The 27,965-nt window shown below is 33.1% G+C and overlaps 1 protein-coding gene across 1 annotated transcript in view; it reads right to left on the bottom strand.

Moving 5' to 3' along the window:
- Window positions 1–27,965, bottom strand: part of LOC126831518 (titin) — a 354,899-nt gene that overhangs the window by 206,419 nt on the left and 120,515 nt on the right. The window contains exon 110 of the mRNA XM_056103456.1: window positions 23,703–23,960. Within this exon, the coding sequence (XP_055959431.1) occupies window positions 23,703–23,960 (258 nt within the window). The remainder of the gene's footprint in view (window positions 1–23,702; window positions 23,961–27,965) is intronic.

Below are 27,965 nucleotides of genomic sequence, written 5' to 3'. Positions count from 1 at the left end.
CTTCAGTGATTTCTTCAACAGGTTTGTCCTCTTCAGAAACAATTAATTCAATTTCAGAAACGTCTTCTGATTTTTCTTCAGTAGGAACAATAACCTCCACCTCTGTTATTTCTTTGACTGGTTTTTCTGCTTCAGAAACAACAACTTCAGAGATTTCTTCAATTTGCTTGTCATCTTCAGAAACAGTTAGTTCAACTTCAGAAACCTCTCGTTTCGGTGTTTCTTCAGGAACAATAACTTCAATCTCAGAGATTTCTTTGACTGGTTTTACCTCTTCAGAAACAACCACTTCAGTGATTTCTTCTTCAGGAGTTTCTTCAGGAACAATAACTTCAATCTCAGAGATTTCTTTGACTGGTTTTTCCTCTTCAGTAACAACCACTTCAGTGATTTCTTCAACAGGTTTGTCCTCTTCAGAAACAATTAATTCAATTTCAGAAATGTCTTCTGATTTTTCTTCAGTAGGAACAATAACCTCCACCTCTGTTATTTCTTTGACTAGTTTTTCTGCTTCAGAAACAACAACTTCAGAGATTTCTTCAATTTGCTTCTCATCTTCAGAAACAGTTAGTTCAACTTCAGAAACCTCTCGTTTCGGTGTTTCTTCAGGAACAATAACTTCAATCTCAGATATTTCTTTGATTGGTTTTTCATCTTCCGAAACAACAGTGATTCCTTCTTCAGAAGTTTCTCCAGGAACAATGACTTCAACCTCAGATATTTCTTTGGCTGGTTTTTCATCTTCCGAAACAACAGTGATTTCTTCTTCAGGAGTTTCTTCAGGAACAATAACTTCAATCTCAGAGATTTCTTTGACTGGTTTGTCCTCTTCAGAAACAACCACTTCAGTGATTTCTTCAGTAGGAACAATAACCTCCACCTCTGTTATTTCTTTGACTGGTTTTTCTGTTTCAGAAACAACAATTTCAGAGATTTCTTCAATTTGCTTGTCATCTTCAGAAACAGTTAGTTCAACTTCAGAAACCTCTCGTTTCGGTGTTTCTTCAGGAACAATAACTTCAACCTCAGAGATTTCTTTGACTGGTTTTTCATCTTCCGAAACAACAGTGATTTTTTCTTCAGAAGTTTCTTCAGGAACAATAACTTCAATCTCAGCTGTTTCTTTTACTGGTTTTTCCTCTTCAGAAACAACCACTTCAGTGATTTCTTCTTCAGAAGTTTCTTCAGGAACAATAACTTCAATCTCAGCTGTTTCTTTGACTGGTTTTTCCTCTTCAGAATCAACCACTTCAGTGATTTCTTCAACAGGTTTGTCCTCTTCAGAAACAATTAATTCAATTTCAGAAACGTCTTCTGATTTTTCTTCAGTAGGAACAATAACCTCCACCTCTGTTATTTCTTTGACTGGTTTTTCTGTTTCAGAAACAACAATTTCAGAGATTTCTTCAATTTGCTTGTCATCTTCAGAAACAGTTAGTTCAACTTCAGAAATCTCTCGTTTCGGTGTTTCTTCGGGAACAATAACTTCAATCTCAGAGATTTCTTTGACTGGTTTTTCCTCTTCAGAAATAACCACTTCAGTGATTTCTTCAACAAGTTTGTCCTCTTCAGAAACAATTAATTCAATTTCAGAAATTTCTTCTGATTTTTCTTCAGTAGGAACAATAACCTCCACCTCTGTTATTTCTTTGACTGGTTTTTCTGCTTCAGAAACAACAACTTCAGAGATTTCTTCAATTTGCTTGTCATCTTCAGAAACAGTTAGTTCAACTTCAGAAACCTCTCGTTTCGGTGTTTCTTCAGGAACAATAACTTCAATCTCAGAGATTTCTTTGACTGGTTTTACCTCTTCAGAAACAACCACTTCAGTGATTTCTTCTTCAGGAGTTTCTTCAGGAACAATAACTTCAATCTCAGAGATTTCTTTGACTGGTTTTTCCTCTTCAGAAACAACCACTTCAGTGATTTCTTCAACAGGTTTGTCCTCTTCAGAAACAATTAATTCAATTTCAGAAATGTCTTCTGATTTTTCTTCAGTAGGAACAATAACCTCCACCTCTGTTATTTCTTTGACTGGTTTTTCTGCTTCAGAAACAACAACTTCAGAGATTTCTTCAATTTGCTTGTCATCTTCAGAAACAGTTAGTTCAACTTCAGAAACCTCTCGTTTCGGTGTTTCTTCAGGAACAATAACTTCAATCTCAGATATTTCTTTGATTGGTTTTTCATCTTCCGAAACAACAGTGATTCCTTCTTCAGAAGTTTCTCCAGGAACAATGACTTCAACCTCAGATATTTCTTTGACTGGTTTTTCATCTTCCGAAACAACAGTGATTTCTTCTTCAGGAGTTTCTTCAGGAACAATAACTTCAATCTCAGAGATTTCTTTGACTGGTTTGTCCTCTTTAGAAACAACCACTTCAGTGATTTCTTCAACGGGTTTGTCCTCTTCAGAAACAATTAATTCAATTTCAGAAATGTCTTCTGATTTTTCTTCAGTAGGAACAATAACCTCCACCTCTGTTATTTCTTTGACTGTTTTTTCTGTTTCAGAAACAACAATTTCAGAGATTTCTTCAATTTGCTTGTCATCTTCAGAAACAGTTAGTTCAACTTCAGAAACCTCTTGTTTCGGTGTTTCGTCAGGAACAATAACTTCAATCTCAGAGATTTCTTTGACTGGTTTTTCCTCTTCAGAAACAACCACTTCAGTGATTTCTTCTTCAGGAGTTTCTTCAGGAACAATAACAGAGATTTCTTCTTCAGGTGCTTTTTCATGAACAATGACTTCACCAACCTCAGATTTATGTATTGTAATTGTCTCTCTAAAAACAGTTTCAGTAATTGTTGCTGGAGCTGAAATTTCTGCAACTCCTTTTTGATCTGTTGCATTTTCTAAAATTTCCTCAGAAAGAATCGACATTTCTAAGTCTTTTGGTTCAATGGTTATTTCTTCCATGTATGTTTCCGATTCGATAACATCCACTTCCTCAAGGCCATTTATTTCATCTTTGTGTACAGTAATTGTCTCCCTAACAACAGTTTCTGTCATGATTTCTGGAGCTGACATTTCAACCTCTTCTATCTCGGATTCATCTTTTGGCTCAATGGTTATTTTTTCCTTGAATGTTTCAGTTTCACCAACATCAACTTCTTCTATTGATGGCATGTCTTCAACTGATACATCTATTTGAACCTCTTTCATGGATGGCTCTTTCTGAGCTTCGATTGTAATTTGCTCTTTGAATGATTCAGTTTTAGTAATATCAACTTCTTCAATTTCAGGTTGAATTTCTTGATCTGACGCATCAAACTCAAAATCATCTGTAGTAGTTTTACTTTTGGTTTCTTCGGGAACAATAACTTCAATCTCAGATATTTCTTTGATTGGTTTTTCATCTTCCGAAACAACAGTGATTCCTTCTTCAGAAGTTTCTCCAGGAACAATGACTTCAACCTCAGATATTTCTTTGGCTGGTTTTTCATCTTCCGAAACAACAGTGATTTCTTCTTCAGGAGTTTCTTCAGGAACAATAACTTCAATCTCAGAGATTTCTTTGACTGGTTTGTCCTCTTCAGAAACAACCACTTCAGTGATTTCTTCAGTAGGAACAATAACCTCCACCTCTGTTATTTCTTTGACTGGTTTTTCTGTTTCAGAAACAACAATTTCAGAGATTTCTTCAATTTGCTTGTCATCTTCAGAAACAGTTAGTTCAACTTCAGAAACCTCTCGTTTCGGTGTTTCTTCAGGAACAATAACTTCAACCTCAGAGATTTCTTTGACTGGTTTTTCATCTTCCGAAACAACAGTGATTTCTTCTTCAGAAGTTTCTTCAGGAACAATAACTTCAATCTCAGCTGTTTCTTTGACTGGTTTTTCCTCTTCAGAAACAACCACTTCAGTGATTTCTTCTTCAGAAGTTTCTTCAGGAACAATAACTTCAATCTCAGCTGTTTCTTTGACTGGTTTTTCCTCTTCAAAATCAACCACTTCAGTGATTTCTTCAACAGGTTTGTCCTCTTCAGAAACAATTAATTCAATTTCAGAAACGTCTTCTGATTTTTCTTCAGTAGGAACAATAACCTCCACCTCTGTTATTTCTTTGACTGGTTTTTCTGTTTCAGAAACAACAATTTCAGAGATTTCTTCAATTTGCTTGTCATCTTCAGAAACAGTTAGTTCAACTTCAGAAATCTCTCGTTTCGGTGTTTCTTCGGGAACAATAACTTCAATCTCAGAGATTTCTTTGACTGGTTTTTCCTCTTCAGAAATAACCACTTCAGTGATTTCTTCAACAAGTTTGTCCTCTTCAGAAACAATTAATTCAATTTCAGAAATTTCTTCTGATTTTTCTTCAGTAGGAACAATAACCTCCACCTCTGTTATTTCTTTGACTGGTTTTTCTGCTTCAGAAACAACAACTTCAGAGATTTCTTCAATTTGCTTGTCATCTTCAGAAACAGTTAGTTCAACTTCAGAAACCTCTCGTTTCGGTGTTTCTTCAGGAACAATAACTTCAATCTCAGAGATTTCTTTGACTGGTTTTACCTCTTCAGAAACAACCACTTCAGTGATTTCTTCTTCAGGAGTTTCTTCAGGAACAATAACTTCAATCTCAGAGATTTCTTTGACTGGTTTTTCCTCTTCAGAAACAACCACTTCAGTGATTTCTTCAACAGGTTTGTCCTCTTCAGAAACAATTAATTCAATTTCAGAAATGTCTTCTGATTTTTCTTCAGTAGGAACAATAACCTCCACCTCTGTTATTTCTTTGACTGGTTTTTCTGCTTCAGAAACAACAACTTCAGAGATTTCTTCAATTTGCTTGTCATCTTCAGAAACAGTTAGTTCAACTTCAGAAACCTCTCGTTTCGGTGTTTCTTCAGGAACAATAACTTCAATCTCAGATATTTCTTTGATTGGTTTTTCATCTTCCGAAACAACAGTGATTCCTTCTTCAGAAGTTTCTCCAGGAACAATGACTTCAACCTCAGATATTTCTTTGACTGGTTTTTCATCTTCCGAAACAACAGTGATTTCTTCTTCAGGAGTTTCTTCAGGAACAATAACTTCAATCTCAGAGATTTCTTTGACTGGTTTGTCCTCTTCAGAAACAACCACTTCAGTGATTTCTTCAACGGGTTTGTCCTCTTCAGAAACAATTAATTCAATTTCAGAAATGTCTTCTGATTTTTCTTCAGTAGGAACAATAACCTCCACCTCTGTTATTTCTTTGACTGTTTTTTCTGTTTCAGAAACAACAATTTCAGAGATTTCTTCAATTTGCTTGTCATCTTCAGAAACAGTTAGTTCAACTTCAGAAACCTCTTGTTTCGGTGTTTCGTCAGGAACAATAACTTCAATCTCAGAGATTTCTTTGACTGGTTTTTCCTCTTCAGAAACAACCACTTCAGTGATTTCTTCTTCAGGAGTTTCTTCAGGAACAATAACAGAGATTTCTTCTTCAGGTGCTTTTTCATGAACAATGACTTCACCAACCTCAGATTTATGTATTGTAATTGTCTCTCTAAAAACAGTTTCAGTAATTGTTGCTGGAGCTGAAATTTCTGCAACTCCTTTTTGATCTGTTGCATTTTCTAAAATTTCCTCAGAAAGAATCGACATTTCTAAGTCTTTTGGTTCAATGGTTATTTCTTCCATGTATGTTTCCGATTCGATAACATCCACTTCCTCAAGGCCATTTATTTCATCTTTGTGTACAGTAATTGTCTCCCTAACAACAGTTTCTGTCATGATTTCTGGAGCTGACATTTCAACCTCTTCTATCTCGGATTCATCTTTTGGCTCAATGGTTATTTTTTCCTTGAATGTTTCAGTTTCACCAACATCAACTTCTTCTATTGATGGCATGTCTTCAACTGATACATCTATTTGAACCTCTTTCATGGATGGCTCTTTCTGAGCTTCGATTGTAATTTGCTCTTTGAATGATTCAGTTTTAGTAATATCAACTTCTTCAATTTCAGGTTGAATTTCTTGATCTGACGCATCAAACTCAAAATCATCTGTAGTAGTTTTACTTTTGGTTTCTTCGGGAACAATAACTTCAATCTCAGATATTTCTTTGATTGGTTTTTCATCTTCCGAAACAACAGTGATTCCTTCTTCAGAAGTTTCTCCAGGAACAATGACTTCAACCTCAGATATTTCTTTGGCTGGTTTTTCATCTTCCGAAACAACAGTGATTTCTTCTTCAGGAGTTTCTTCAGGAACAATAACTTCAATCTCAGAGATTTCTTTGACTGGTTTGTCCTCTTCAGAAACAACCACTTCAGTGATTTCTTCAGTAGGAACAATAACCTCCACCTCTGTTATTTCTTTGACTGGTTTTTCTGTTTCAGAAACAACAATTTCAGAGATTTCTTCAATTTGCTTGTCATCTTCAGAAACAGTTAGTTCAACTTCAGAAACCTCTCGTTTCGGTGTTTCTTCAGGAACAATAACTTCAACCTCAGAGATTTCTTTGACTGGTTTTTCATCTTCCGAAACAACAGTGATTTCTTCTTCAGAAGTTTCTTCAGGAACAATAACTTCAATCTCAGCTGTTTCTTTGACTGGTTTTTCCTCTTCAGAAACATCCACTTCAGTGATTTCTTCTTCAGAAGTTTCTTCAGGAACAATAACTTCAATCTCAGCTGTTTCTTTGACTGGTTTTTCCTCTTCAAAATCAACCACTTCAGTGATTTCTTCAACAGGTTTGTCCTCTTCAGAAACAATTAATTCAATTTCAGAAACGTCTTCTGATTTTTCTTCAGTAGGAACAATAACCTCCACCTCTGTTATTTCTTTGACTGGTTTTTCTGTTTCAGAAACAACAATTTCAGAGATTTCTTCAATTTGCTTGTCATCTTCAGAAACAGTTAGTTCAACTTCAGAAATCTCTCGTTTCGGTGTTTCTTCGGGAACAATAACTTCAATCTCAGAGATTTCTTTGACTGGTTTTTCCTCTTCAGAAATAACCACTTCAGTGATTTCTTCAACAAGTTTGTCCTCTTCAGAAACAATTAATTCAATTTCAGAAATTTCTTCTGATTTTTCTTCAGTAGGAACAATAACCTCCACCTCTGTTATTTCTTTGACTGGTTTTTCTGCTTCAGAAACAACAACTTCAGAGATTTCTTCAATTTGCTTGTCATCTTCAGAAACAGTTAGTTCAACTTCAGAAACCTCTCGTTTCGGTGTTTCTTCAGGAACAATAACTTCAATCTCAGATATTTCTTTGACTGGTTTTTCATCTTCCGAAACAACAGTGATTTCTTCTTCAGGAGTTTCTTCAGGAACAATAACAGAGATTTCTTCTTCAGGTGCTTTTTCATGAACAATGACTTCACCAACCTCAGATTTATGTATTGTAATTGTCTCTCTAAAAACAGTTTCAGTAATTGTTGCTGGAGCTGAAATTTCTGCAACTCCTTTTTGATTTGTTGCATTTTCTAAAATTTCCTCAGAAAGAATCAACATTTCTAAGTCTTTTGGTTCAATGGTTATTTCTTCCATGTATGTTTCCGATTCAATAACATCCACTTCCTCAAGGACATTTATTTCATCTTTGTGTCCAGTAATTGTCTCCCTAACAACAGTTTCTGTCATGATTTCTGGAGCTGACATTTCAACCTCTTCTATCTCGGATTCATCTTTTGGCTCAATGGTTATTTTTTCCTTGAATGTTTCAGTTTCACCAACATCAACTTCTTCTACTGATGGCATGTCTTCAACTGATACATCTATTTGAACCTCTTTCATGGATGGCTCTTTCTGAGCTTCGATTGTAATTTGCTCTTTGAATGATTCAGTTTTAGTAATATCAACTTCTTCAATTTCAGGTTGAATTTCTTGATCTGACGCATCAAACTCAAAATCATCTGTAGTAGTTTTACTTTTGGTTTCATTAAGGTCATGTGTGTTATCTTTGTGTAAATTAATTGTTTCTCTAATAACAGTTTCTGTGATTTGTTCTGGAGCTGACATTTCAACTTCTTTTTCTGTTGAAATTTCCCAACTTTTGTCAGATGGAATAGATAGTTCTAACTTAACCTCTTCTATATCAGATTCTTCTTTTGGTTCAATGGTTATTTCTTCCTTGAATGTTTCAGTTTCACCAACATCAACTTCTTCAATCATTGGTTGGGGCTGATCTTGTATTTGTTCTTTTTGTGCAATATATTTTTCCTCTGTGGAGCTATCAGTGCCAGATGTAATGTCTTCAGCAGATATATCTATCTGAACTTCTTCAGTGTGTTCTCTTTTAGGTTCAAGTGTAATTGCCTCTATAAATGATTCAGTTTCAGTAACATCAACATCTTCAATTTCAGGTTGAATTTCTCGGTCTGATACATCAAACTCAATATCATCTGTAGTGGGTTTACCTTTTGTTTCTTCAAGGTCATGTGTTTCATCTTTGTGTACAGTAATCGTTTCTCTAATAACAGTTTCAGAGATTATTCCTGGAGCTGAAATTTCAACTTCTTTTTTAGTTGAAGTTTCTAAACTTTTGTCAAATGGCACAGATATTTCAAACTTAACCTCTTCTATCTTGGATTCTTCTTTTGGTTCAATGGTTATTTCTTCCTTGTATGTTTCAGTTTCACCAACATCAACTTCCTCAATAATTGGTTGTGGCTGATCTGATTTTTGTTCTCTTTCTTCAATAGTTATTTCCTCTTTAGAGGTATCAGTGCCAGACATGTCAACATCTTTAACTTCAGATGGAATGTCTTCACCTGATATATCTATTTGAATGTCTTTTACAAATGGTTCTCTTTCAGGTTCTATTATAATTTCCTCCTTAAATGACTCAATTTCAGTAACATCATCTTCTTCAATTTCAGATTGAATTTCCTGGTCGGATACATCAATTTCAACATCATCTGTAGTAGTTTTATCAAGGTCATTTGTTTCATCTTTGTGTACATTAATGGTTTCTCTAATAACAGTTTCAGTGATTGTTTCTGGGGCTGACATTTCAACTTCTTTGATTGAAGATGCTAAACTTTTGTCAGATGGAACAGATATTTTGAACTGAACCTCTTCTATCTTAGATTCTTCTTTTGGTTCAATGGTTATTTCTTCCTTGAAGGTCTCAGTTTCAACAACACCAGCTTCTTCAATCATTGGTTGAGGCTGATCTGATATGTGTTCTCTTTCTGCAATAGTTATTACCTCTATGCAGGTATCAGTGCCAGGCAGGTCAACCGCTTCAACTTTAGATGGAATATCATCAGCTGATATATCTATTTGAACGTCTTTACCATATGGTTCTTTTTGGGGTTCTATGGTAATTTCTTCCTTGAATGTTTCAGTTTCACCCACATCAACTTCCTCAATCAATGGGTGAGGCTGATCTGATATTTGTTCTCTTTCTCCAATAGTTATTGTCTCTTTGTAGGTATCCATGCTTGGCATGTCAACCTCTTCGACTTCAGAAGGAATATCTACAGCTGATATATCTATTTCAACGTCTTTCACAAATGGTTCTGTTTCGGGTTCTATTACAATTTCCTCTTTAAATGACTCAATTTCAGTAACATCAACTTCTTCAATTTTAGGTTGAATTTCTTGGTCTGATACATCAATTTCAACATCATCTGTAGTAGTTTTACTTTTGGTTTCATCAAGGTCATGTGTTCCATCTTTGTGTACATTAATCGTTTCTCTAATAACAGTTTCAATGATTGTTTCGGGAGCTGATATTTCAACTTCTTTTTGGGTTGAAATTTCTAAACTTTTGTCAGATGGCACAGGTAGTTCAAACTGGACCTCATCTGTCTGGGATTCTTTGGGTTCAATGGTTATTTCTTCCTTGAATGTTTCCTTTTCACTAACATCAACTTCCTCAATAATTGGTTGAGTCTGGTCTGATATTTGTTCTCTTTCTGGAATAGTTATTGCATCTTTGTAGGTATCCATGCTCGGCATGTCAACCTCTTCAACTTCAGATGGAATGTCATCAGCTGATATGTCTATTTGATCGTCTTTACCATATGGTTCTTTTTGGGGTTCTATGGTTATTTCTTCCTTGAATGTTTCAGTTTCACCCACATCAACTTCCTCAATCATTGAGTGAGGCTTATCTGATATTTGTTCTCTTTCTGCAATAGTAATTGCCTCTTTGTAGGTATCCATGCTCGGCATGTCAACCTCTTCGACTTCAGAAGGAATATCTACAGATGGTTCTTTTTTGGATTCTATTGTGATTTCCTCCTTAAATGACTCAGTTTCAGTAACTTCAATATCTTTAATTTCTGGTTGAATTTCTTGGTCTGATACATCAAACTCAACATCATCTGTAGTAATTTTACTTTTGGCTTCATCAATGTCATGTGTTTTGTCTTTGTGTACATGAATTGTTTCTCTAATAATAGTTTCTGTGATTGTTTCTGGAGCCGACATTTCAACTTCTTTTTGGGTTGAAATTTCTAAACTTTTGTCAGATGGCACAGGTAGTTCAAACTGAACCTCTTCTGTCTGGGATTCTTTGGGTTCAATGGTTATTTCTTCCTTGAATGTTTCCCTTTCACTAACATCAACTTCCTTAATAATTGGTTGAGTCTGATCTGATATTTGAATGTCTTTCAAAGATGGCTTTCTTTTGGGTTCTAATATAATTTCCTCCTTAAATGACTCAATTTCAGTAACCTCTTCAATTTCCGGTTGAATCTTTTGGTCCGATATATCACCTGTAACAGCTTTGCCTTTGGTTTCATCAAGATCATGAGTTCCATCTTTGTGTGCAGTAACTGTTTCTCTAATATGAGTTTCAGTGACTGTTTCTGGAGCTGAAATTTCAAATTCTTCTCCATAGCTTATTTCAACTGGTTTGTTTTCTTCAGAAACAATTAATTCAACTTCAGAAATCTCTTTGGGTTTTTCTTCAGCAACAATAACTTCAAGCTCTGATATTTCTTTGATTGGTTTTTCCTCTTCAGAAACAACAACTTCAGTGATTTCTTCAACTGGTTTGTCCTCTTCAGAAATAATTAATTCAACTTCAGAAATCTCTTCTTTCGGTGTTTCTTCAGGAACAATAACTTGAAGCTTTGATATTTCTTTGATCGGTTTTTCTTCATCGGAAACAAAAACTTCAGTGATTTCTTCAACTGGTCTGTCCTCTTCAGAGACAATTAATTCAACTTGTGAAATCTCTTCTTCTTTGGGTTTTTCTTCAGGGATAATAACTTCAAGCTCTGATATTTCTTTGATAGGCTTTTCTTCTTCAGAAACAAAAACTTCAGTGATTTCTTCAACTGGTCTGTCCTCTTCAGAGACAATTAATTCAACTTGTGAAATCTCTTCTTCTTTGGGTTTTTCTTCAGGGATAATAACTTCAAGCTCTGATATTTCTTTGATTGGTTTTTCTTCTTCAGAAACGACAACTTCAGTGATTTCTTCAACTGGTTTGTCCTCTTCAGAAACAATTAATTCCACTTCAGAAATCTCTTCTTTGGGTTTTTCTTCAGGGATAATAACTTCAAGCTCTGATATTTCTTTGATTGGTTTTTCTTCTTCAGAAACGACAACTTCAGTGATTTCTTCAACTGGTTTGTCCTCTTCAGAAACAATTAATTCAACTTTAGAAATCTTTTCTTTCGGTGTTTCTTCAGGAACAATAACTTGAAGCTCTGATATTTCTTTGATAGGTTTTTCTTCATCAGAAACAAAAACTTCAGTGATTTCTTCAACAGGTTTGTCCTCTTCAGAGACAATTAATTCAACTTGTGAAATCTCTTCTTCTTTGGGTTTTTCTTCAGGGATAATAACTTCAAGCTCTGATATTTCTTTGATAGGCTTTTCTTCTTCAGAAACAACAACTTCAGTGATTTCTTCAACTGGTTTGTCCTCTTCAGAAACAATTAATTCCACTTCAGAAATCTCTTCTTTGGGTTTTTCTTCAGGTATAATACCTTCAAGCTCTGATATTTCTTTGATTGGCTTTTCTTCTTCAGAAACAACAACTTCAGTGATATCTTCAACTGGTTTGTCCTCTTCAGAAACAATTAATTCCACTTCAGAAATCTCTTCTTTGGGTTTTTCTTCAGAAACAATAACTTCAAGCTTTGATATTTCTTTGATTGCTTTTTCTTCTTCAGAAACAATAACTTCAGTGATTTCTTCAACTGGTTTGTCCTCTTCAGAAACAATTAATTTAACTTCAGAAATCTCTTCTTTGGGTTTTTCTTCAGAAACCATAACTTGAAGCTCTGATATTTCTTTGATTGGTTTTTCTTCTTCAGAAACAACAACTTCAGTGATTTCTTCAACTGGTTTGTCCTCTTCAGAAACAATTAATTCAACTTCAGAAATCTTTTCTTTCGGTGTTTCTTCAGGAACAATAACTTGAAGCTCTGATATTTCTTTGATAGGTTTTTCTTCATCAGAAACAAAAATTTCAGTGATTTCTTCAACAGGTTTGTCATCTTCAGAAACAATTAATTCAACTTGTGAAATCTCTTCTTTGGGGTTTTCTTCAGAAACTATAACTTCAAGCTCTGATATTTCTTTGATTGGTTTTTCTTCTTCAGAAACAATAACTTCAGTGATTTCGTCAACTGGTTTGTCCTCTTCAGAAATAATTAATTCTACTTCAGAAATTTCTTCTTTCGGTGTTTCTTTAGGAACAATAACTTCAAGCTCTGATATTTCTTTGATTGGTTTTTCTTCTTCAGAAATCTCTTCTTTGGGTTTTTCTTCAGGGATAATAACTTCAACTTCTGATATTTCTTTGATTACCTTTTCGTCTTCAGAAACAACAACTTCAGTGATTTCTTCAACTGGTTTGTCCTCTTCAGAAACAATTAATTCAACTTGTGAAATCTCTACTTTGGGTTTTTCTTCAGGGATAATAACTTCAAGCTCTGATATTTCTTTGATTACCTTTCCGTCTTCAGAAACAACAACTTCAGTGATTTCTTCAACTGGTTTGTCCTCTTCAGAAACAATTAATTCCACTTCAGAAATCTCTTCTTTGGGTTTTTCTTCAGAAACAATAACTTCAAGCTTTGATATTTCTTTGATTGGTTTTTCTTCTTCAGAAACAATAACTTCAGTGATTTCTTCAACTGGTTTGTCCTCTTCAGAAACAATTAATTTAACTTCAGAAATCTCTTCTTTGGGTTTTTCTTCAGAAACCATAACTTGAAGCTCTGATATTTCTTTGATTGGTTTTTCTTCTTCAGAAACAACAACTTCAGTGATTTCTTCAACTGGTTTGTCCTCTTCAGAAACAATTAATTCAACTTCAGAAATCTTTTCTTTCGGTGTTTCTTCAGGAACAATAACTTGAAGCTCTGATATTTCTTTGATAGGTTTTTCTTCATCAGAAACAAAAATTTCAGTGATTTCTTCAACAGGTTTGTCATCTTCAGAAACAATTAATTCAACTTGTGAAATCTCTTCTTTGGGGTTTTCTTCAGAAACTATAACTTCAAGCTCTGATATTTCTTTGATTGGTTTTTCTTCTTCAGAAACAATAACTTCAGTGATTTCGTCAACTGGTTTGTCCTCTTCAGAAATAATTAATTCTACTTCAGAAATTTCTTCTTTCGGTGTTTCTTTAGGAACAATAACTTCAAGCTCTGATATTTCTTTGATTGGTTTTTCTTCTTCAGAAATCTCTTCTTTGGGTTTTTCTTCAGGGATAATAACTTCAACTTCTGATATTTCTTTGATTACCTTTTCGTCTTCAGAAACAACAACTTCAGTGATTTCTTCAACTGGTTTGTCCTCTTCAGAAACAATTAATTCAACTTGTGAAATCTCTACTTTGGGTTTTTCTTCAGGGATAATAACTTCAAGCTCTGATATTTCTTTGATTACCTTTCCGTCTTCAGAAACAACAACTTCAGTGATTTCTTCAACTGGTTTGTCCTCTTCAGAAACAATTAATTCAACTTCAGAAATCTCTTCTTTGGGTTTTTCTTCAGAAACCATAACTTGAAGCTCTGATATTTCTTTGATTGGTTTTTCTTCTTCAGAAACAACAACTTCAGTGATTTCTTCAACTGGTTTGTCCTCTTCAGAAACAATTAATTCAACTTCAGAAATCTCTTCTTTGGGTTTTTCTTCAGGTATAATACCTTCAAGCTCTGATATTTCTTTGATTGGCTTTTCTTCTTCAGAAACAACAACTTCAGTGATATCTTCAACTGGTTTGTCCTCTTCAGAAACAATTAATTCCACTTCAGAAATCTCTTCTTTGGGTTTTTCTTCAGAAACAATAACTTCAAGCTTTGATATTTCTTTGATTGGTTTTTCTTCTTCAGAAACAATAACTTCAGTGATTTCTTCAACTGGTTTGTCCTCTTCAGAAACAATTAATTCAACTTCAGAAATCTCTTCTTTGGGTTTTTCTTCAGAAACCATAACTTCAAGCTCTGATATTTCTTTGATTGGTTTTTCTTCTTCAGAAACAATAACTTCAGTGATTTCTTCAACTGGTTTGTCCTCTTCAGAAATAATTAATTCTACTTCAGAAATTTTTTCTTTAGGTTTTTCTTCAGGGATAATAACTTCAAGATCTGATATTTCTTTGATTGGTTTTTCTTCAGAAACAACAACTTCACTGATTTCTTCAACTGGTTTGTCCTCTTCAGAAACAATTAATTCAACTTCAGAAATCTCTTCTTTGGGTTTTTCTTCAGGGATAACAACTTCAAGCTCTGATATTTCTTTGATTGCTTTTTCGTCTTCAGAAACAACAACTTCAGTGATTTCTTCAACTGGTTTGTCCTCTTCAGAAACAATTAATTCAACTTCAGAAATCTCTTCTTTGGGTTTTTCTTCAGAGATAATAACTTCAAGCTCTGATATTTCTTTGATTGGTTTTTCTTCAGAAACAACAACTTCAGTGATTTCTTCAACTGGTTTGTCCTCTTCAGAAACAATTAATTCAACTTGTGAAATCTCTTCTTTGGGTTTTTCTTCAGGGATAATAACTTCAAGCTCTGATATTTCTTTGATTGCTTTTTCGTCTTCAGAAACAACAACTTCAGTGATTTCTTCAACTGGTTTGTCCTCTTCAGAAACAATTAATTCAACTTCAGAAATCTCTTCTTTGGGTTTTTCTTCAGAGATAATAACTTCAAGCTCTGATATTTCTTTGATTGGTTTTTCTTCAGAAACAACAACTTCAGTGATTTCTTCAACTGGTTTGTCCTCTTCCGAAACAATTAATTCAACTTCAGAAATCTCTTCTTTGGGTTTTTCTTCAGAGATAATAACTTCAAGCTCTGATATTTCTTTGATTGGTTTTTCTTCAGAAACAACAACTTCAGTGATTTCTTCAACTGGTTTGTCCTCTTCAGAAACAATTAATTCAACTTGTGAAATCTCTTCTTTGGGTTTTTCTTCAGGGATAATAACTTCAAGCTCTGATATTTCTTTGATTGCTTTTTCGTCTTCAGAAACAACAACTTCAGTGATTTCTTCAACTGGTTTGTCCTCTTCAGAAACAATTAATTCAACTTTTGAAATCTCTTCTTTGGGTTTTTCTTCAGGGATAATAACTTCAAGCTCTGATATTTCTTTGATTGGTTTTTCTTCTTCAGAAACAACAACTTCAGTGATTTCTTCAACTGGTTTGTCCTCTTCAGAAACAATTAATTCAACTTCAGAAATCTCTTCTTTGGGTTTTTCTTCAGAAACCATAACTTGAAGCTCTGATATTTCTTTGATTGGTTTTTCTTCTTCAGAAATAACAACTTCAGTGATTTCTTCAACTGGTTTGTCCTCTTCAGAAACAATTAATTCAACTTCAGAAAAATCTTCTTTGGGTTTTTCTTCAGGGATAACAACTTCAAGCTCTGATATTTCTTTGATTGCTTTTTCATCTTCAGAAACAACAACTTCAGTGATTTCTTCAACTGGTTTGTCCTCTTCAGAAACAATTAATTCAACTTGTGAAATCTCTTCTTTGGGTTTTTCTTCAGGGATAATAACTTCAAGCTCTGATATTTCTTTGATTGGTTTTTCTTCAGAAACAATAACTTCAGTGATTTCTTCAACTGGTTTGTCCTCTTCAGAAACAATTAATTCAACTTGTGAAACCTCTTCTTTGGGTTTTTCTTCAGGGATAATAACTTCAAGCTCTGATATTTCTTTGATTGGTTTTTCTTCTTCAGAAACAACAACTTCAGTGATTTCTTCAACTGGTTTGTCCTCTTCCGAAACAATTAATTCAACTTCAGAAATCTCTTCTTTGGGTTTTTCTTCAGAGATAATAACTTCAAGCTCTGATATTTCTTTGATTGGTTTTTCTTCAGAAACAACAACTTCAGTGATTTCTTCAACTGGTTTGTCCTCTTCAGAAACAATTAATTCAACTTGTGAAATCTCTTCTTTGGGTTTTTCTTCAGGGATAATAACTTCAAGCTCTGATATTTCTTTGATTGCTTTTTCGTCTTCAGAAACAACAACTTCAGTGATTTCTTCAACTGGTTTGTCCTCTTCAGAAACAATTAATTCAACTTTTGAAATCTCTTCTTTGGATTTTTCTTTAGGGATAATAACTTCAAGCTCTGATATTTCTTTGATTACCTTTTCGTCTTCAGAAACAACAACTTCAGTGATTTTTTCAACTGGTTTGTCCTCTTCAGAAACATTTAATTCAAATTCAGAAATCTCTTCTTTGGGTTTTTCTTCAGAAACAATAACTTCAAGCTCTGATATTTCTTTGATTGGTTTTTCTTCTTCAGAAACAATAACTTCAGTGATTTCTTCAACTGGTTTGTCCTCTTCAGAAACAATTAATTCAACTTGTGAAATCTCTTCTTTGGGTTTTTCTTCAGGGATAATAACTTCAAGCTCTGATATTTCTTTGATTGGTTTTTCTTCTTCAGAAACAACAACTTCAGTGATTTCTTCAACTGGTTTGTCCTGTTCAGAAACAATTAATTCAACTTCAGAAATCTCTTCTTTGGGTTTTTCTTCAGAGATAATAACTTCAAGCTCTGATATTTCTTTGATTGGTTTTTCTTCTTCAGAAACAACAACTTCAGTGATTTCTTCAACTGGTTTGTCCTCTTCAGAAACAATTAATTCAACTTCAGAAATCTCTTCTTTGGGTTTTTCTTCAGAAACCATAACTTCAAGCTCTGATATTTCTTTGATTACCTTTTCGTCTTCAGAAACAACAACTTCAGTGATTTTTTCAACTGGTTTGTCCTCTTCAGAAACATTTAATTCAAATTCAGAAATCTCTTCTTTGGGTTTTTCTTCAGAAACAATAACTTCAAGCTCTGATATTTCTTTGATTGGTTTTTCTTCTTCAGAAACAATAACTTCAGTGATTTCTTCAACTGGTTTGTCCTCTTCAGAAACAATTAATTCAACTTGTGAAATCTCTTCTTTGGGTTTTTCTTCAGGGATAATAACTTCAAGCTCTGATATTTCTTTGATTGGTTTTTCTTCTTCAGAAACAACAACTTCAGTGATTTCTTCAACTGGTTTGTCCTGTTCAGAAACAATTAATTCAACTTCAGAAATCTCTTCTTTGGGTTTTTCTTCAGAGATAATAACTTCAAGCTCTGATATTTCTTTGATTGGTTTTTCTTCTTCAGAAACAACAACTTCAGTGATTTCTTCAACTGGTTTGTCCTCTTCAGAAACAATTAATTCAACTTCAGAAATCTCTTCTTTGGGTTTTTCTTCAGAAACCATAACTTCAAGCTCTGATATTTCTTTGATTGGTTTTTCTTCTTCAGAAACAATAACTTCAGTGATTTCGTCAACTGGTTTGTCCTCTTCAGAAATAATTAATTCTACTTCAGAAATTTCTTCTTTGGGTTTTTCTTCAGGGATAATAACTTCAAGCTCTGATATTTCTTTGATTGGTTTTTCTTCTTCAGAAACAACAACTTCACTGATTTCTTCAACTGGTTTGTCCTCTTCAGAAACAATTAATTCAACTTCAGAAATCTCTTCTTTGGGTTTTTCTTCAGGGATAACAACTTCAAGCTCTGATATTTCTTTGATTGCTTTTTCGTCTTCAGAAACAACAACTTCAGTGATTTCTTCAACTGGTTTGTCCTCTTCAGAAACAATTAATTCAACTTGTGAAATCTCTTCTTTGGGTTTTTCTTCAGGGATAATAACTTCAAGCTCTGATATTTCTTTGATTGGTTTTTCTTCAGAAACAACAACTTCAGTGATTTCTTCAACTGGTTTGTCCTCTTCAGAAACAATTAATTCAACTTGTGAAATCTCTTCTTTGGGTTTTTCTTCGGGGATGATAACTTCAAGCTCTGATATTTCTTTGATTGCTTTTTCGTCTTCAGAAACAATAACTTCAGTGATTTCTTCAACTGGTTTGTCCTCTTCAGAAACAATTAATTCAACTTGTGAAACCTCTTCTTTGGGTTTTTCTTCAGGGATAATAACTTCAAGCTCTGATATTTCTTTGATTGGTTTTTCCTCTTCAGAAACAACAACTTCAGTGATTTCTTCAACTGGTTTGTCCTCTTCAGAAACAATTAATTCAACTTCAGAAATCTCTTCTTTGGGTTTTTCTTCAGAGATAATAACTTCAAGCTCTGATATTTCTTTGATTGGTTTTTCTTCTTCAGAAACAACAACTTCAGTGATTTCTTCAACTGGTTTGTCCTCTTCAGAAACAATTAATTGAACTTCAGAAATCTCTTCTTTGGGTTTTTCTTCAGGGATAACAACTTCAAGCTCTGATATTTCTTTGATTGCTTTTTCGTCTTCAGAAACAACAACTTCAGTGATTTCTTCAACTGGTTTGTCCTCTTCAGAAACAATTAATTCAACTTGTGAAATCTCTTCTTTGGGTTTTTCTTCAGGGATAATAACTTCAAGCTCTGATATTTCTTTGATTACCTTTTCGTCTTCAGAAACAACAACTTCAGTGATTTTTTCAACTGGTTTGTCCACTTCAGAAACATTTAATTCAAATTCAGAAATCTCTTCTTTGGGTTTTTCTTCAGAAACAATAACTTCAAGCTCTGATATTTCTTTGATTGGTTTTTCTTCTTCAGAAACAATAACTTCAGTGATTTCTTCAACTGGTTTGTCCTCTTCAGAAACAATTAATTCAACTTGTGAAATCTCTTCTTTGGGTTTTTCTTCAGGGATAATAACTTTAAGCTCTGATATTTCTTTGATTGGTTTTTCTTCTTCAGAAACAACAACTTCAGTGATTTCTTCAACTGGTTTGTCCTGTTCAGAAACAATTAATTCAACTTCAGAAATCTCTTCTTTGGGTTTTTCTTCAGAGATAATAACTTCAAGCTCTGATATTTCTTTGATTGGTTTTTCTTCTTCAGAAACAACAACTTCAGTGATTTCTTCAACTGGTTTGTCCTCTTCAGAAACAATTAATTCAACTTCAGAAATCTCTTCTTTGGGTTTTTCTTCAGGGATAACAACTTCAAGCTCTGATATTTCTTTGATTACCTTTTCGTCTTCAGAAACAACAACTTCAGTGATTTTTTCAACTGGTTTGTCCTCTTCAGAAACAATTAATTCAACTTGTGAAATCTCTTCTTTGGGTTTTTCTTCAGGGATAATAACTTCAAGCTCTGATTTTTCTTTGATTATTTTTTCTTCTTCAGAAACAACAACTTCAGCGATTTGTTCAACTGGTTTGTTCTCTTCAGAAATAATTAATTCAACTTCTAATGCCTCACCATTCTCAGGTAGTGTATGTTTACTGTTCTTGTCAAATTGTTTCAAGTCTTTTGCTTTAATATCTTTCAAAGGTTGCTCAGAAAGATGTGGCTTCAAGCTATCTAATTGGGTTAAATCATCTGATACAATCTCAGATTCTATTTTTTCAATATCATGGACAGTGGGAACAAGATATTGTTGTTCTTCTGACTGTTTCCCATCTTCCAATAAATTGCCTAATACATGGAAAAATGTATAAATATTCCTAAACAGAATGTACATCAACATTGACTAAGCAAATAATTATATGAAAAAGTGACATAAAATGATATAAAAGAAGAAGCAAGAAATATAGTGTATGTTTTATTTTATAGTTAGACAGTCCATTGTAGTTTTAGGGTAATACAATATATCAGATCATTTATTTCAAGTCAATAACACACTATGCATGCTTAAATAATTCAGTATTGATACATTTGAAATAGAAATGTATGAATTGAAAGTTGAAGGAGAAACAATATCATTTTATGATAATTTCAATCATCTTTAATTTAAAAAAAAAAACCAAAAAACAGATAAAACCCTTTCTATTCATACATATCATGCACCACAATATAGCAGCAGGAAAGAATTTGCAATTTTTCGAGCAAACTTTTTAGATTTAGCTAGGAATTATATGTTTGGCTCTCAAAAGCAATTTACCAGTAATCTTTGGTACTGCATAGTTCCTGTAGTAGTTAACTAACTTTGAGAAATTAAGTGACTGTAATGTTGAACTTATTCAAAAACAAAACAGGAAAAGAAATACATAATTTGTGGAAGGATATCAGATTTGTAGCTGCTGCTCAAATTTGTTAGATGATTGCATTTTGCCTTTTAAAAAAATGATTTAATAACTACAACTTCATTAACTTTGTATTTCTTTTACTATTCTGTAAATAATAAATTTGAGTATTAACATTTCTTTCAGCCCAAACATGATTATTAGGGCATGCAATTGCAAATTTCAAAACTAAATAAATATAAGTCTGCAAGTGATGATACAGTACACAAATTAACCATTGACTTTCTTTTAGAAATGTTCATTACCCGTTTGACAAAATCATGCACGATAACAGAAAGCATTCAAGAAAAGTTTGAATCAAATTTTACATACAGATCACTGTATGTATTTTGAACAGTATTTATTTCAGATGATAATAAATGGTCATAAACATGAATCCTTTCATGACTTTACAACATATGTAATGAATAAATAAAGGTAAGCCAAGAGTTTTACAAACATAAATAATTTAGTGTCTATTAGTCAATTAATATTTTCAAAAAATTTACAATTTGTGCTTTTATCATTCAAAGCTATGGTTTATCAACAAAAAAAAAAAGAAAAAAAAAGCTTGTGTAGTTGAGTTTATTCAAAACAACTCAACTGCAGAAGTGTAACAAGATACAAAATAATACATATTTCAATCACATTTTCATATTTGAACTCATAATATGTAAAGCAATTTGTAAGTGGTAAATTATTGCAAAATAAGATCCCATTTATAATAAACATATACTTTTATCATAAAAATATATTTTGGACAGAAACTTTACCCACAATAACAAAATGCATTAGTTACAGAACAAAAATATCATGTTGACACATTAGATAATCAATGTCAAAGTTTATAATAACAACAACTGTACACAATGTCTGGCTTATTTCTATGCTACACTAGAGACCTATGGTACTGGACAACTACTTATAACTTATACCTAAACTAAGGATGGTATTGGGTATAACTAGCTTAACCATTATGTTATGGGGCAATTTATATTCTATGAAAAAGTATCAAATAATTATTCTTTCATAAAGAGTCTATTTGGATAAATGAAATGGAGTTTTATGGCATGTCAGCTCCAGAAGGGATATTTTGTTCCAAACCCTTGGTGCTTTTACTAGTTTTAGGATAAACTGGTTCACATTTTCAATATGCAATTGTCATTATTGTGATATATATATATATAACAAAAGAATTACTTTCACAATCACAGGAAATTAGAAGAAGAAGGATATTCCAAGGGAAACTTGAGATTGGCGTTTCGAAAAAGTCATTAATAAAGGTATGATTAAGGGTAATTTTAAGGCAATTTTAATAACTGACAGGAACTAATTTTATGTCATGGGAAATTTTAGGATATCTACCACAAAAGATAGGTTGCCAGGCAACAAAACATACGCCCACAGCAGCTAAATCTTCTGCGCAGTTAGCGGGGCTTGTTGCCTATTTACTCTTTTGTAGGTAATGGGGGGCATTTACAAGATTTTATACAGATCAGATTATAATTTTTGTCATTTGCGGCAGGTTCACAACAATTTTATACAGATTAGATTATAATTTTTGTCATTTGCGGCGGGTTCACAACAAGTTTCTACAAAATGAAACAATGACCTTAACTAAGGAAGTAATTAATGGAAATTGTTGAAATTTAAAAGGCTTCTTAGTTTCACTATTTTAAATGCTGCATATAAATTTCATACAGATCGAATGATAACGTTCACAAGTTTTAAAAGAATGAAACAAGGGCCATAACTCTTGAAGTAATTAATGGAATTGGCTGAAATCGAATTGGCTTCTTTATTTCACTAATTTAAATACATATAAATTTCATACAGATCAGATGATAATTTTTGGCGTTCAAGTGTTCACAAAGTTCAGGAAAGTGAAACAAGGGTCATAACTCTAGAAGTAATTAACAGAAATTGTTGAAATTCAATAGACTTCTTTGTTTCACTAATTTAAATGATACAAATACATTTCATACAGATCGGATGATAACTTTTGTCGTTAGAGCTTTCATGACGTGCGACAAAGAGAAACAAGGGCCATAACTCTGGAAATATTAAAAACGGAAATTGCTGAAATTCAATAGGTTTCTTCAATTTACTAATTTAAATGATGCATATAAATTTCATACAGATCGAAAGATAACTTTTGTCGTTGGGGTATTCACAAGATTCAACAAAGTGAAACAAGGGCCATAACTTTGGAAGTACTAAATGGAAATTGCTGAAATTCACTAGGATTCTTCGTTTCGCTAATTTAAAGGACGCATATAAATTTCATATAATCTAATTGGGGGCGACAACAATATACGACCACATTTCCATATGGGTGTTTAAAAAATGATAAAATTGAGAAGTTTAACTATCAGTAACATATTTCTCTTTATAATGCCATCTTTTTATTGACTGACTAATGCAATTTTAGCTATTCATCCTTGAAAGGGCATATTTCAATGATAATGCTCGTTCATTGGCTCTTTTATTGATTATGAGCTAAAATCAAACTCTCAGCCAATCAAAAGATGGTATCCTTTACAATTAGTGCATAAGAGGTCTTTCATGATCATTATATTTTTCCCGATTTGCCGTGATTTCACTTGACAGTAATATATTGGATGTGTTCAAATTAAACTAAATAAACAATCTGAGATAAATCCTTCCATTCACCATCAAGATATTGACGTTTTAACTATCAATTTACCAACTGTACATTTTTTTGGTGAGGTCAGTTCTAAAATTTGTGATAAGTATGTAACTCTACATCTATTATAAATAATATATTGGTAAATAATTAATGAAATTTGCCTCTTTAAGTTTTCAAGAAATAGGTGGCTGATCAAATAATCTTGGAATGAAATTGGAAAAGTTTTGGATTCTTATTTTACAGAAGTTTCAGAATTATTTCTGTGGAAAGGTTTGGTTAATAGGGATTTGTCCATGCGCTTAACATGCAGCATGCCTTCATATGTGAATATACAGTGGCACATTCAAAACCAAATGTGAAATGAAGGAGAATTAATTTGTTTATTCTCCATTGCTAACAGCATACTGGTAAGTGTATATATCATATTATGTGTACATATATTATTATATTTACATCACTATAGATACATTTCTTGTGCATAATGTGTAGACCATTAATATGAAAGCGTGTTTTAATGCAGCAATTATGGTTGTTCACCACGAGTGATAACTTAAGAAAGTCAGATATATATCTGTGTATTTTGAGAAAGGTAAAGAAATTCATAAGAAAAGATGCCATCTTACCTTGTATGTATAGATCAGCTTTTGTTGTGGCTTTTCCATATTCATTAATAGCAATGCACTCATATTCTCCTTCATCTTCTGGATATGTTTCAGCAATTCTCAAAATACATGTTCCATCACTTTCAATAACTTTCTCAAATTTGGTATCTTCAATTGGTTCTCCATCAAGTAACCATTCTACCTCAGGCTGGGGAACACCAGAAACAACACACAGAAACTCGACAGGTTTTCCTCCCAAAGCTTCAATATAGTCCAGTTCTGAATTGAAAAATTCGCTATTGGTTAAGAATCAGCATGTAAGTTGAGTATTTTATTTTGGGGAATTAAATAATATATCCTCCAGTTTTATTTCTACCTTTAGTTTTAAACTTAAGGGCGTTAAGTAGTCTAGGATATGTACCGGTACTAACTTTTCAATCCCAATCTTTATAAGACTTTGCACACTTGTTCCATGTGTAAAATAACCCAGAGGACACATATATAACAGTCCAACCGTTTGTTGTGTAATAATGGAGGTAAAAGCAGAAAGAAAAAAACTATTCATAGCAAACGAGAAGGTTTCCCCAACCGTTGTATTTTAGAACTCGTTGTGGACGTATTCAAAGAATTTACTGTAAAATCACAAAATCTTGTTTGAAGGTAAATCATGAACAACGATTTTAAAATACTTTGTGTTGATATTTTACGACATTTTTGGTGTCGAAATGTAGCTTATAACCACTACTTTACATCTACAAGAGTGATTATCGATAGCTCTTTTTAGCAAGTTTTCCAAGAAAACTCATCGTTTTTTGTGTTTCCATGGATACCAGATAAACCACAGCTTTTTGGGACTTGCAATTGGCATTGTGAATGCCAAATGTGATGAAAATTTATGCAGGCATAACTGAGAAAATTTGACTTTTGTTGTCGTCAGCTCCCTTTATTATCATGCTTTTGGGCCAAGTTTGGAACATAATTGGTAGATAAAATTGGTATTTTTGGGTGATTAATATGTAGTTTACCACCCAAAATCACAAAATTGTCATATTTTATCAACAAAAGATACAGTGCATTTTTGACAGCTCAACGCCCTTAATTTGTGATTGATAACAAGTTTTATTAGGTATTTCTGATCTTCCATTGGATTTTGAATTTTACCTTCAGTTTTCAACTATATCTATATTAACATCAAGTTTTAAACTAATATCCATAAAGTTATATGCCATGGAGAGAGAAATGTGGTTTAACGATGACTCTAAAGAACACATGGGTCATTCCATGTCAAAAGGGCCAAATGTCGGGAGACCCCCTCAGAATATTATGAAAAAAATATATGTGTTAAACTTAAGAGTTATGTAACTCTAGTATTAATATTGACTGAGATATGGCCTTTGGGTTCATGGTACCCTTCTAGGTAGACAATATCCTTCAAAATTGGGGATTTGAATGATCTTTTTATGTACATTAATAACCCTCCATCAGATTTTCTGAACAAGTACTGTCGACTATGTATGGTATATATTAAGTGTCAAAAATCATTAATTTTAACAATGTAGAAATTTGACTACAATATATTAGAGGTTGTTACTTGTTACATGTATAGTGTACCTATATGTGTTTCCAGAACAGACATATTGGAAGCCATATCTTTGTCGGTTTCTTGGGAAAATTAGCTTTGAAAATCAGCCTATTGCAAAATAGCTAAAATCCTTCTATTTCAAATGCTAACCATGTACATTGGAGCATTCCATGAAAATTTTCGAAATTTGCGGTGTAATATTGCTTCTACATGTGTCTATCAATGGTGAAAGGGCCATCTTTGATATTTTACTCCTTCAGTTTTTATTTTCATTAAATTTGAACAGTAAATTATGATATTTTTTTCATTTTTTTCCAAGTTGAATGGATTGATTATAATACTTTCAAATGCCTGATCATCATAAAACCAGATCTCCTAAGAATATTTTTTGGAAAATTAGCAATTATGCGTCAATATTGGACCATTTGAGTACCATTAATTTATGATTCAAGAACAAAAACAAGAAAAAATCCAGGGGCGGATCCAGGAATTTTTGCAGGAGGGGGTTTGCCAGGTTCCTGAGACAATGTATCCCCCCCCCCCTCCGCATTGCATCTATTGTCATTTTGGCGTAAATACATACACATTGAGCTTTTTAAACAGAGAAATTCAACATCACGTTTGACGTCAATTTTTATTATGAATTAATGTAATGACATTGTGATTCAATTTCATGGATGCAAAGCATCAATTGTGATATCACATAATGTCTATATCATTATCTCGTGCTTTGAGTGCTCATCCTGTCCCACATCTGACGATACAGGATAAAGCACACGTTCGACAAAACTTTTCTCATAAAAAGTTTTGATTTACAAAAAAAAATTATGTAGCTGAACAGGGGGGGTAGCGACCCCCCAAACCCCCCCCTCTGGATCCGCCCCTGAAATCGAGATTTGTGACATGTTAATATATTTACATTTTTCGCCCATTTAAAGGAACTTGCTTCCAATACTCTCATTATCATCAAATCACACCCTATAGGAGTGAGCTCATGACTACTCATAGCTTCTTTAACCTGTATCTTAACAGTTTTCCAGTAATCCCCTATTTATGTATACTTCTGACATTCTATAAATTCTTTATTACATTACATCATAAAATATTTTGCAATTTCTGATTAAAGAATAACACACCATAGATAAGTCATTATTATTGTCCCTACCACCTGAAAGGGGGATAACTCTCTACTTCATCCATTAAATTATTAAACTTCATATGCCAAAGTAAAAGTATATCATCCTAACAAGTAACAAAATAACATTTGTTAAATCCCAATTAATAATAAGCTGAGTGAACCATGAAATACAATGTTTTAAAGACAGCCATTTAAACATGGAAGTTACTCTATTAAGTTAACAGGCTGTGAGTTTCAGCAGGATACTATTACAAGCAGCTACTGCTCACATTTTTTTCCATTCTTTTCATGTACACAGAGTTTTCTTGCTTTACAATAATTAAGAGCGTTGAGCAGTTCAAAATACACATTTTAAAGCTAGCACTGTAATTTTTGTTGATAAGATATGACATTTTTTTTTGTTATTTTGGGTGGTAAACTACATATTAATCACCAAAAAATACCAATTTATTTACCATCTACTGTATGTTCCAAATGCACTGTATCTTTTGTTGATAAAATATGACAGTTTTGTGATTTTGGGTGGTAAACTACATATTAATCACCAAAAAATACCAATTTTATCTACCAATTATGTTCCAAACTTGGCCCAAAAGAATGATAATAAAGGGCGCTGATGACAACAAAAGCAAATTTTCTCAGTTATTCCTGCATGGATTTTCATCAAATTTGGCATGAACAATGCTAATTGCAAGTCTAAAAAAGCTACTGGACAATTTTTGGCTGTAGGATGTGGTTTGTCTGGTATCCATGGAAATGCCAAAAATGTATTTTAAAATCTTTGTTCGTTATTTACCTTCAAATAAGATTTGGTGATTTTTTGGTAAATTCTTTGAATACGACCACAATAAGTTTTAAAATACAACAATTCGGACTTAAAACGTAAATATTTACTTCAGTGCACTACTCCGCCGCTCTAAAAATCATTTTATACATTCAAAAATGGTTGTCTTCAACCATTTAAAAATGAAATTTAGTCATGTTCCAGTCGTGATAGATGGTAGACCTGGATAATTGTGCCTTAGAGGGAATTCCTTCTGACGTCATATATAGATAGACGCCAATGATTCAGTGTGAAACTGCTGCTGGACATGGCCATGATTGTTTACAGCAGATGACGTGTACGACATCATAATTTATTCAAGAACTGATCTTGGTCAGGGAAACCTTCTCATTTGTTATAAATAGTTTTTTTCTTTCCACTTGTACCTCCATTATTACACAACAAACGGTCGGACTGTTGTGTCCTCTGGGTTATTTTACACATAGATCAAGTTTGCAATTGGTGTTGAAAAGTTAGTGCGTATCTTAATCTCATTCTGTTTTTTATTAACCCTGCACTGTATTTAGGAAAGAACTTAAGATTTTATTCTACACTTTGAACTATTTTGTCCAGTTGCATTAATTCATCAATGAGCTATATCTTGTTTTAATGTGTTTAAGTAGATATAAATAGATAACAGCTTCATGCATCAATATGCAATCATATAATCAAAAAGTTTTTGCCATTCTTTTGTCCTGGTAATTGTGAAAGACTTCTGATTGATCAACGTTTTTGCATATT

Source organism: Patella vulgata, chromosome 9 (assembly GCF_932274485.2).
Source record: "Patella vulgata chromosome 9, xgPatVulg1.2, whole genome shotgun sequence".
Classification (NCBI taxonomy): Eukaryota; Metazoa; Mollusca; class Gastropoda; family Patellidae; genus Patella; species Patella vulgata.
This window is presented reverse-complemented; position numbering and strand designations above follow the sequence as displayed.